A 12,000-nucleotide genomic window follows, 5' to 3' on the forward strand; every position below is an offset into this window, starting at 1 on the left:
ACAATTTTTAGATGTTTTGACATGTTTTTAAAAGACAATGCAATTTGTATAATGCAAATACACACTTAATGGAAACATATTTGTAGACATTTTGAAAATGTCCTAGAACCAGTACAATTTTTTAAGATTAAAGTATTAGGATACATCCTTTAATATTTTTTGGATTCCTATTATTAATAAATAAAAGGCTAATGCAATAATGCATAGCTCATAGCCTCATAGTGGCATAAAGGACTGGCTTAGTGGTTAGTGATCATTGCAAGATAATCCACTAGTAGACTTTTTAAGTGGCACGTGCAAGCCTCCCGCGTGCTACGACGAGTTTTGCTTTCAAAAAACTGTTTATCTCTGTCTTTTCAGTTCAAAGTACGAGGAGCAAATCACCTAAACAAAAATCGTAAAGGAAGAATTAAACTTTTTGAGAAAATCTCTTTCGAGATGTCATCCACGGCCATCGGTGTCAGCTTGTCAATGAGTAGCCGCATAAGAAGAGGAGGAGAAGTCGATGTTGAAAGAGTACTAGTGACGGCCTCACCGACGACACTGAAGCTTAATCAGACTCGGAGAGAAGTCGCAGGCAGGTTTTTGGGGATGAAGAAAAGATTCCATGGTACCGTAGCAATGACTAAGGCAGAGGTGGTGGAGGACGGAGAGGAGAAGAAGCAGAAGATGAGTAGTAGGAATCTGAGAGTTGGTCTCATTTGCGGAGGTCCGTCTGCAGAGCGTGGGATTTCTCTAAACTCTGTTAGATCAGTTCTTGATCATATTCAGGTTCTTGAAATCATTTAAATATTCTCTTTTTGTCCTCATCTGTTATTTGATATTTCTTTCTTTTTTTTCTCATTTTTGTGTTGGATGGTTTTGTTTCATCAGGGTAATGGTATAAGCGTCAGCTGCTATTACATAGATCCTGATCTCAACGCTTATGCAATATCCTCTGCTCAGGTTTTGCTTTGAGTTACGTTGTAATTTTAGCTTTTTTGATAAGTACTTCATGGGAATGATTTTGTTTGCTGAAAACTTGCAGGTGTACTCAAATACTCCGGCAGATTTTGATTTCAAGCTCGAGAGGTGAGGAGGGCATATGTAATAATATTACAAACTCGTTCGTGACGTGACTTTGTTGTTTTGTTGTTTTTCTTTTTCATGTTGTAGTCTTGCACAAGCATTTACTTCGTTATCAGAACTGGCCGAGCATCTTGTTTCAGCTGTTGACATTGTCTTCCCAGTAATTCATGGTCGGTTCGGTGAAGATGGTGGCATTCAGGTTTTTTGTTTTGTTTCGGGGGTCCTCATAAATTTTATTTTCTATAGTAGAACCTTACATAACATTTTGATTAATGGCTAAGCAGGAGCTGTTGGAGAGTCGTAACATTCCATTTGTCGGTACGGCATCCCGTGAATGCCGCCGAGCCTTTGACAAGGTAAAGAATATGAGTATTTTTGATGAACGAGAGACAGATTCAATTTTATGTTTTAATTACTTGGCTTAAGTTGCCTTGTTCTTTAAAATTGTGATTAATAATTTGTGTGAACTAATTACAGTATGAAGCCTCGTTGGCGCTCAAGGAGTATGGGTTCATGTCAGTACCGAACTACTTGGTTCAGGTAATAAATTGTCTTCAAAACACGTCTTAATCTACATTCAGGTTCTACTTTGAAAAATTCTATGCGTAATTAAGGATATCAATTCTCATATTATGTATTAACATAAGAAGTTCACTCAGGGAACTGAAGTAGACGAAAGTGAAATAGCGCAATGGTTTACAGATAATCAGCTGGACCTCGAGGTTGGAAAAGTCGTGGTAAGCATCCGGTGATTTTTCGGCGTGGTTGTAGAAAATGTTAAGCCAAAATAATCCCATTTCCTCTTCATTTTTTGTCTCTCTTTTTGATCACTTCATTTTGTTACAGGTAAAACCAGCTAACTCAGGATCTAGCATTGGTGTCAAGGTTGCTTTTGGTGTAAAAGACTCAATTAAGAAGGCTACTGAACTTATTCTAGAGGTATCCCTTGTTTTGATGCTTGGACAATTCGAGTAGGAACATAGAAAAACTCTCTTTCCTTACAGGCTATGGTTTGTTTGTTTTCATGTGTGTTGTCTGACAGGGAATTGACGACAGAGTAGTTGTTGAGGTGTTTATTGAAAACGCATATGAGTTTACTGCCATCGTCCTGGATGTCGGTTCTGGCTCTGATTGCCATCCTGTTGTGCTCTTACCTTCTGAGGTATTATCACACAGTCTCACTTCTTGTGCCCACAAAACTTGGGGCCCAGTGAATAGGATGACTCTATAATACTATCATGTTTAACTTCTTACTGATCGAAATGCCTCTGTGAATGAATCAGGTGGAACTTAAGTTCCACGGCAGTGGTGATACGAAAGAAAACGCCATCTTCGATTATCGGAGGAAGTATCTGCCGACACAACAGGTATTCAAAGTAACATGATTCTTGCAATTATTTAGCAATTACAAGAAAAAGCTAAATGTTGGGCCTTTCATTTTATTAGCCGTTATTTAAGCGATTTGTCATGACTTCCAAATGTCAGTAGCTTTTTTTTTGTCTGGTAAAATGTTAGTAGCTTAGTGTAGGCCTGGGCAAATTATCCGGATCCGAAGATCCGAACCGGTAATTACCCAAAAAATCGGGTCTCGGATCGGGTTCGGTTCTAGAAAAATACCCGGTCGGATGAGGTTTTAAAATTGGTCGGGTACCGGATCGGTTCCGGGTATATCCGAGATCCGTACGGGTATCCGAGAAATCCAAGATCCGTATGGGTATCCGAAAAATCCGAGATCCGTACGGGTATCCGAGATGTAAAATTTAATATGCATCACTAGCGAATCGAACCATGAACCTCATCCTACACTTACCACATCACGTGACACTACACCAATGCATCATATAGTGTTTATATATGTATTTTAAAGTTTATATCTATATATATATATATATAATAAATTTATAAATATTAATCGGATCTGTTAATTTTTTGGTTACTTCGGATATAACCGGATCCGAACCGGATCCGACAGGTACCGAACCGTATCCGAACCGAAATTTTAAATTATCCGATCGGTACCATTTTCACTAGTTCCGAAATATCCGAAATCCGAAACATCCGACCCGGATCCGAACCGGTAATCCGAATGCCCAGGCCTAGCTTAGTGCACCCCTTACAATGTCTTTACTTAAAAAAAAAAAAAAAAAACAGGTCACATATCATACTCCTCCAAGGTTTCCTATCCATGTTATCAAAAGCATACGTGAAGAGGCATCTATTCTGTTCAAAAAGCTAAGTCTACGCGATTTTGCTCGCTTTGATGGATGGTATTTGACTCCCACTTCAAATTTAGCATCATCTCCGAGCGAAACGCTTAAAAGATCAGCGGATATTATATTCACAGACATCAACCTGGTTAGCCTATTGCAATTTTTTTTTTTGCCTTATATAGAATATAACAGTAGCTGCTACGTTGTTTTAGAAGTAACACTCGGATGGATTTCTCAACTGCTTATACAGATAAGTGGCATGGAACAGACCAGTTTGTTCTTCCAGCAGGCTTCTAAGGTAATCAAATATATATTGGAACATTTCATGTGTTATGTTATAGTATTATTCCTTTGTTTCCTCCTAAAGTATAGTTGCGTTGATGCAAATGACATGAACATTCCTGTCTTGTTACTCTCACATTCAGGTTGGATTTTCTCATTCAAACATTTTACGAACAATCATTCACCGTGCTACCTCAAGGTATCCCCAGCTTTCTTGGTATAATTATGATGAGTCCAGCCAACTACTCCGAGGTTCAACAACCATGGAAACCTCCGGGGACGTCCAGAAAGTGTTTGTCCTATTTGGAGGAGACACCTCAGAGCGGCAGGTCTCAGTCATCAGTGGAACAAATATCTGGATGAATTTGCAAAGATTTGGAGATGTAAGCTGAAAATAAAATGACCATTATGTCGTTTTAATCATTGCCATGACTCAAGTAATCTTGTTGTTTGCAGCTCAAGGTAACTCCTTGCTTGCTATCTTCATCACTTAGCAACTCAATCGGCGCATTTCCAGACAAAACAGAATCAGATTTGGACAATAGAGAAGTTTGGTTATTACCGTAAGTATATTCTCTGATATCAACTGATCCATGTACAAATAAGATTTACAATAGTCTATATATAGATAGAAACGTCAAAAGCAGTATCGATGCCCAAAAATTTTTGGCATTCCACATGCATGTATACAAGTATTTTAGTTTTTTCTCAGTTTAAAGTTATTATCATTTCACATCACAAGTGGTTTTTTTCTTTCTTGTCAGCTACTCTGTTGTGCTAAGGCACACTATTGAGGAAGTTCTTGCAGGGTGCATGGAAGCAATTGACCCTGATCGGGCTCGTTTTACGTCTCTGCTGCAGCAGCAAGTAAAGGAGGATCTTATGGATGCTTTGAAGAATCAAAGCTGGTTTGCAGGGTTCGATATAACAGACGAAGTGCCCATGAGATTCTCGTTGAAAGATTGGATCAAGTTCGCCAAGAAATCTGAAGCAACCGTCTTCCTTTCAGGTCAGTCTTACAACCGAGAGACTGCCATGTTTCCTATCTCTATGCAACTCGCACTTAGTCGTTATTGAAGTGTTTTTGTGGTTTTGATTTTATTTATTTCGAATCGTAGCTCATGGAGGAATTGGGGAAGATGGTACGATGCAGGCCTTATTGGAGAATGAAGGAGTGCCTTACACAGGTTCTTTGCAACTTCTGATGCAGTTTTTTATTCTTCACATGTCATATGTTTCACTCTATTAAATTACTTTTCCCTCTTCTGTTCTAATATAAAAGGTTCAGGAGTACATGCTTCAAGGATTTGCATGGACAAGGCTATGGCATCTAAGGCTCTTAGTCATGTATGCGAACCAGCCAATATACTCTTTCTATATTGAAATAGATGTGACTAATATAGTAACAAATTACTTTTTTTTGTATGTGTGTGTTTTCATGTAATAAATAGCTTTCAGAGTTTGGAGTTCATACAATAAGTAATGAAGTGAAGAGAACGGAGGATATAATCCATGAGAGCATCCCAGACATTTGGGATGAATTGATCACCAAGTTTAAGTGTCTGACACTATGTGTTAAACCGGCAAGGGATGGTTGCTCCACTGGTGTTGCAAGATTATGGTAAAAAACCCTGTATTAAGTCTTTAACCAATGGTTAACTTTTTTTTGTCTTTATACCTTTTTTTTTTTGTTCTGTAGTTCCTCTGAAGACCTTGCGGTATATGTACAAGCTTTAAGAGATTGTCTACCAAGGATTCCAGCAAACTCTTTTTCTAAGGTAAAAATATACAAATAGTCATTCTATTACTATAACTTTACGACTTGCACTGAACAAAGTAGAGGACTAATGCAGTTCCCTATCTTTACTTGTGTGTAGACACATGGAATGATTGAGATGCCAAACCCTACACCAGAGCTCTTGATTTTTGAACCATTTATTGAGACAGATGAAGTCATAGTTTCATCTAAATCCAGTGAGAAGCTATCATGGAAAGGTAGTAGGCGGTGGGTAGAGATAACCGTGGGCGTAATAGGTAAGCATGGGTCGATGCGTTCGCTAAGTCCTAGTCTTACTGTCAAGGAAAGTGGCGATATATTGTCACTAGAGGAGAAGTTCCAAGGTATGTACCTCCATTTTTTTTTGTTCTTCTCCATAAATATCATGAGAGTGTTAATTAACTAGTCTTTATAATAGGCGGCACTGGCATAAACCTTACTCCGCCTCCACCAACAATCATGAGGTTTGTCTACACTCTGTTTTTTTCTAGAAACTCTTTTGTGGTCTTATTAGGACAGTGTAGATTGAGAAAACAATGAACACTGAAGAGATCATTTTAAATGAGACATGGTTTTTATATATGTGATTTCAGTAAGGAAGCATTAGAGAGATGCAAACGAGGAATTGAGCTGATTGCGAAAACTCTTGGGTTAGAAGGGTTTTCACGTATTGATGCTTTCGTGCACGTTGAAACTGGAGATGTATGATCCGACCATGCGAACTACTTTGCATTATTCTACATAGTGTTAACTGGGTACTAACAAGGACGTTATGCAGGTTATGGCAATAGAGGTTAATACAGTTCCCGGAATGACTCCTTCCACTGTCTTAATCCAACAGGTGACACTTTTGTATCCATCCTTTTTTTTTTGTCAATTAGTATCCATCCTACAGTTAGTTCGGTTTCTATTTGTTTTAGGAAGTATATCTACAAATTTGAAAAACGTGTGAAACGCTCACGAAACATTGAACTGATAAACACATTCTTTTCTTTTTCTTTATATGGGATTGGAAACAAATCCAAAGGCATTAGCAGAGCAGCCGCCAATGTACCCTCCTCAATTCTTTCGCACACTGCTCAATCTTGCTGCTCAAAGAGTCAAGTAAGCCTTTTCTGTCCAAGTGTAATAAATAAGAGTATTGCAAATTTGATTTCGTTGTCTGGTAAATTCAAAACAAAACTTTGAATATTGTGAAAAACAACAATGTATTTCTGTTAACCTGGAATGCATTCATGTGTACACTCTACATTATTGTATTACGACTTCATATGGTAGTGGTAGGCTTTACCATTGATATATCATACCTATCTATAATTTGATTTACTTATTTATGTTACGTCAGGCACAATATAAATATGTAATGTTAATTTTACTCTTCCAAAGGATCGATGCCTCTCAATGTATAAGTTTTCTTTAGATTGCATAGATGTCATCCCTTCTTAAAACCTTGATTCTTTGTGCAATCCCTACTAATAAAAGAGATTTTGAGATTCCATATAGAGTCCACATCAGCGTTAAAAAATTTTCCAAAAGATACCGCATATCACTATTTTATATTTTTAAAGAATATAATATAAGAAATATTACATTAAAATGTCCATAATGTATTATTATTATTTTATATTTAAAAGTTGAATAAATAAATTTTAAAATTAGAATAAAAATATATACAATATAAGAAATGGTAGTATTACATTTTTTATTATTTCCAAAAAAACTAAATGTAATATTTTCCAAACGATGCCACCTGACATTATTAAAAAAAAGTAAATATGAAATATAAAGAAAATGACTAATAATTAAATATAAATATAAGAAATACTAAATATTACATAAACATCTATCATAATATTAAAATTTAATATAAAATAAATAAAATTAGGATAAGTACATATACAAGATAAAAGAATAAAATAATAAGTAAATTTTCAATATAAGAAATATAAATCCCTACTAATAAAATGGATCTTTGAGGCTCCATAGAACGTCCACATCAACTTTAAAAAATTCTCAAAAGATAACACATGTCACTATTTTTTTTAAAAAAATATAATATAAGAAATATTACATTAAAATGTCCATGATGTATTATTACCATTTTGTATTTAAAAGTTGAATAAATAAATTCGAAAATTAGAATAAAAATATATACAATATAAGAAATGGTAGTATTACATTTTTTACAGTTAGTTTACATTTTAATTATTTCCGAAAAAAAATAAATGTAATATTTTTCAAAAGATGCCACCTGACACTATTAAAAAATAATAATAAGTAAATATGAAATATAAAGAAAATGAATAATAATTAAATATAAAATATAAGAAATATAAATATTACATAAACATCTATCGTAATATTAAAATTTGATATAAAAGAAATAAAATTAGAATAAGTACATATACAAGATAAAAAATAAGTAAATTTTTAATATAAGAAATAGAAAAACTACATCAAACATATATCTGAAAATATGTAGTAAAATAAATAATAATTAAATATGAAATATAAGAAATAGACATATTACATTAACCATCTATCATAATATTAAAATTTGATATAAAAGCAAAACAACTAGAATAAGTAAATATAAAATATATAAGAAAAAGTAAAAATAAGTAAATATACAATATAAAAATGTAAAAACTACATTACATACCTATTTTTACGGTTTACATTTTTATTATTTTCAAATATTTTTATAAGTAAATATACAATATAATGAAAATAAGCATAAAATATAAAGCAAGAAAATTAGAATTAGTAAATATACAATTTAAGAAAAAATAAAAAATAGTAAATTAATATACAATTAAGAAATAGAAATATCACATTAAACATCTATCGTAAATAGAATATTACGATTTGATATAAAATGTCAAACAATTATAATAAGTAAATACACAATATAAGAAAATAATAATTAAATAAACAATATAAGAAATGGAAAAATTACATTAACATCTATCTAAAAATGTATAGTTGTACATTTCTATTATTTCAAAATATTTTTATAAGTAAAAAAAACATTATAAGAAAAACAAGCATACAATATAAGAAATAGAAATACTACATTAAACATATATCATAATATTATCATTTGATATAAAAACAAAAAAATAGAATAAGTAAATATACAATATAAGAAAAAAATAAACAATAAGTGAATATACAAAATTAAAAATTTACATTAAACTTTTATCGTAAAGAGAAATAGAAATATTACACAAAATATAGTAAAAGCCTCTTCTATACCAAAAAAAAATGTTTGGATAAGTTCACATTTGTGTTAAAAAAAGTGTTATAGAGAAACCAGATACTTTATTCTCTAGAGTTTTCAAAGGAAGATATTTCAGGAATGCTTCACCCCTGGAACCAATTAAATCATATTCCCCGTCATATGGCTGGCGGAGTATTATCTCAGCTAGATCTCTGGTTAGCAAAGGACTAATTAAAATGGTGGGAACAGGGTCATCCATATCAGTATGGAATGATCTCTGGCTCCCAACCACTCGCCCGAGACCAGCAAACAAAAATCAAGTTACTAATCTTACTAGTAATCCTGATCTTACGGTTGACCAACTAATAGATCAAGATTTACGAATTTGGAATTCACAGGTTATACGGGAATTAGTGGATCCCCAAAATGCAAAGGTTATAGAGAGTATACCTCTGAGTAGGTTTATCCGGGGGGATAGAGATGGATGGCATTTTACACAAAATGGAAAATATACGGTTAAATCAGGATATCAGGTGGAAAGAGTATACCCTGATATATCCAAACCTCCAGAGGTATTCGGTCCAAATGTGGACATCCTAAAGGCGCACTGCTGGAAAGTTCGATGCTCGCCAAAGATTAAGCATTTTCTCTGGCAACTGGTTTCAGGATATATTTCAGTGAGGAAAAATTTAAATGCGAGAGGTCTATCAGGAGATTTGTATTGTGACAGATGTGGGGCTCCGGAGGAATCTATTAACCATGTGTTTTTTGAATGTCCTCCAGCGAGACAGATTTGGGCACTGTCCCAGATCCCTTCTAACGATATAGTCTTTCCCACTGAATCTCTTTTCACGAATATGAACTATCTATTTTGGCGAGTACGTCCTGAAATAGAAGATCATCAATTCGCTTGGACATTATGGTATATCTGGAAAGCAAGAAATAATAAGGTATTTAGCAATTTGGATGTAGATCCAAGAGACACTCTTCAACTTGCGGTAACAGAATCACGACTTTGGGAGGAAGCCCAATTGGTACAAGTACCACCAACTATGCCACAACAAGTGAACCTGCCGGTAATCCCTGGCCGTTGGTGCTTTGTGGATGGATCTTGGAAGGAACAAGAGGTTTTCTCGGGGCAGGGATGGTACAGCACTTTAGAAGGAATACATTTGAAAGAAAGAAAAACAAATAGAGAGGGCTTATGGATGGTTGTCGACTTCACTCCTCATTAAGAACATCTGAATTTGTTATCTAACAGTGGTTCTTACCGCTTCCCTTCGGGTGTTATCATAGAAGATTGTGGCAATGGTTACACCAAGGTAACTTCTGAATAATGTTTTCTTTTAATATGGTAGAGTAGGTCACTTCTCACTTTCAATAAGATCGGTTATATCTATCTGGTTTTACAAAAAAAGAGAGATATTCATTTGAAAACCACAGATTACTTAGATCTTTTCAAAAAAAGTGAATATGAATACTATTGTTGTAAAATAGCTACTCATATATACGTCTATAGCTAGTATTGTTAAATACTAGCTAGTATTCAATACAATGTGTACAGTGTATTTATGAAAGAACAGTATTTGTTCTTTCAAATACTTTTTTTCATAAATATTTGCTAGCCGTAAATATTTACCTAGCAAAGGATAAATATTTGCTAGCCCTAAATACGGTTTAAGTCTGTTTGAGTTTCGGGTTTTCAACAAAGGATAAATATTTACCTAGCAAATATTTGTTTGTATGAATAGTATTCAATACAATATTTGTATGAACAGTATTTGTATAGCTATTCAATCAAATATTCAATACTAACAATAGTATTTTACGCAGTTAACCAATACCTAGCTAAATATGTGTTATACAAATGGGACAGTATTTGTATTCGTCAATCAAATCTTGCTCGAACCAAAACCAAATGATGAGGACTGATTGGGTTCATCTACATTTAAATGGTGCAAAGCATTATATTTTTATAAAATATTTAACTCCTTTTAGTGGTACATATGTGATTTACAGAAGAAGTGAGATATAAGCAATGTTTTTATATCTGACTAGGATTTGTAGTCGAACCAGTAAACTGGAGGCCATATATAATTTGTACTGGTTTTTTTCTTTATGTAGCATTCTAACAGACATCTGACCAACTGATATGTTTCTACAAAATTTAGATTTAATTAAACTATTAATTAAAAATCCGATAAAACCCGAAACCATGTCATTAACCCGTGAACCGAGGTTGACCCAGAAAAATCTTATAATACTTTTTAAAAAATTCATTATATCTCTCATATAATTTAAGTAATACATAAAACTGAATAAACTATTTCATTTGGCATATAAAGTAAATGCATTGTATTTTTATTATGCATTTTAGTTTATACTGTTTGTAATGATCAATACTATTACAATTTTAATGTAAATAATTTATTTATTTTGTTTAGAAGCATACAATAGGTTTAAATAAAATTAAATTTATGATTGATTGAATGATCTTTTTAATGGGTCATAGATGTAATTTATTAAATTAGTGTGTATGTATACTTTTATGTCCAAAAAACAAAAGCTAAGATTGTCATTAGAGAATTATTTCTTTGTAAATTTAGGGGTATTTATGAAAAATTGACATTTTTATTAAAGGAAAACAGGAATTTTATATTTTAATTGTATAAATTTCATTATTTGTTGCCATTTCCGTATATGTCATAAAAATGGGAAAATTGGTTTCACTGTTTTATCAAACGACAACATGCTAGGTTTTCTACTTTTTGATCGAAAAGTAGTTTATGTAATCTACAAAGAGAAATAACACTTACATTAATTAAAATTTTCAGTTAGATAAACCAAACAAAGAAAGACAAATGAATTCAAAGGTGTCACATATATATAGATGTTTCTAAATATTTAGAACTTCTTCAAAAATTATGTTTACACGTTTCGAAATGTTTCTTTACCACATATATGTTTCTCATTTCATTCCGTAAAACTTAGTTTCTAAACTAATGAATTAAAGTAAAAATTCTTAGACTAATACTTAACAAGATAGTAAATTTATCTGATTATAAATTGACTTCTCAAAATTGTAACAAATTTGTTAGAATAATAAAATATATTAATATATTGTTTTATTAAAAATTACAATATGTTGACCATATATAAGTAAAAGCAAATCTTATAGATAAAAAAAACTATGACAAAATAGCACACAAAAAATCTAAATAGCTTTAACTAAAAGGTGAAAAAACTAAATTACTCTTAACTTTAAACAATTATCCTAATCTTATTTCTTAGATAGTCTTAAATCATAATCACTAAACAAATATATAGTTTTAATAAATGCTATTTTGTGAATTTTTTCTTGATTTGTTACTTAAAAAGCAGTTAGTAGCAATTAGTGCTATTGTAGTATATTACTCTTTAATAGACTGTCTCAAATTTTA

General features: G+C 32.7%; 1 protein-coding gene across 2 annotated transcripts; it reads left to right on the forward strand.

Moving 5' to 3' along the window:
* The first annotated feature begins 273 nt into the window (after window positions 1-273).
* LOC108806137 (uncharacterized) lies at window positions 274-6,581 on the forward strand. Of its 2 annotated transcripts, XM_018578170.2 has the most exons (24): window positions 281-771; window positions 874-945; window positions 1,028-1,071; window positions 1,156-1,267; window positions 1,353-1,424; window positions 1,546-1,608; window positions 1,728-1,805; window positions 1,915-2,007; window positions 2,111-2,230; window positions 2,352-2,435; window positions 3,220-3,423; window positions 3,529-3,576; window positions 3,704-3,943; window positions 4,017-4,123; window positions 4,325-4,569; window positions 4,679-4,747; window positions 4,843-4,907; window positions 5,012-5,181; window positions 5,260-5,338; window positions 5,438-5,681; window positions 5,756-5,801; window positions 5,931-6,039; window positions 6,116-6,178; window positions 6,365-6,581. In XM_018578170.2, exons 1-24 carry the CDS (start codon window positions 439-441, stop codon window positions 6,443-6,445), a joined length of 2,841 nt encoding a protein of 946 aa, XP_018433672.1. In that variant the 5' UTR covers window positions 281-438; the 3' UTR covers window positions 6,446-6,581. The 2 variants fall into 2 exon arrangements, 1 of the variants encoding a protein (XP_018433672.1); XR_001942520.2 differs by lacking the exons at window positions 4,679-4,747; window positions 4,843-4,907; window positions 5,012-5,181; ... (4 more) ...; window positions 6,116-6,178; window positions 6,365-6,581 and having other exon boundaries at window positions 274-771; window positions 3,799-3,943; window positions 4,325-4,465.
* The last annotated feature ends 5,419 nt before the right edge of the window (window positions 6,582-12,000 follow it).

The sequence above is a fragment of the Raphanus sativus genome, chromosome 6, assembly GCF_000801105.2.
Source record: "Raphanus sativus cultivar WK10039 chromosome 6, ASM80110v3, whole genome shotgun sequence".
NCBI classification, from domain to species: Eukaryota; Viridiplantae; Streptophyta; class Magnoliopsida; order Brassicales; family Brassicaceae; genus Raphanus; species Raphanus sativus.

Bases quoted from the DNA above. Each gene is read 5' to 3' on its own strand.
- LOC108806137 (XM_018578170.2), top strand. From the start codon at position 439: ATGTCATCCACGGCCATCGGTGTCAGCTTGTCAATGAGTAGCCGCATA. The intron at 1,425-1,545 runs GTAAAGAATATG...AACTAATTACAG, and splicing joins GCCGCCGAGCCTTTGACAAG to TATGAAGCCTCGTTGGCGCT. The intron at 2,008-2,110 runs GTATCCCTTGTT...GTTGTCTGACAG, and splicing joins CTACTGAACTTATTCTAGAG to GGAATTGACGACAGAGTAGT.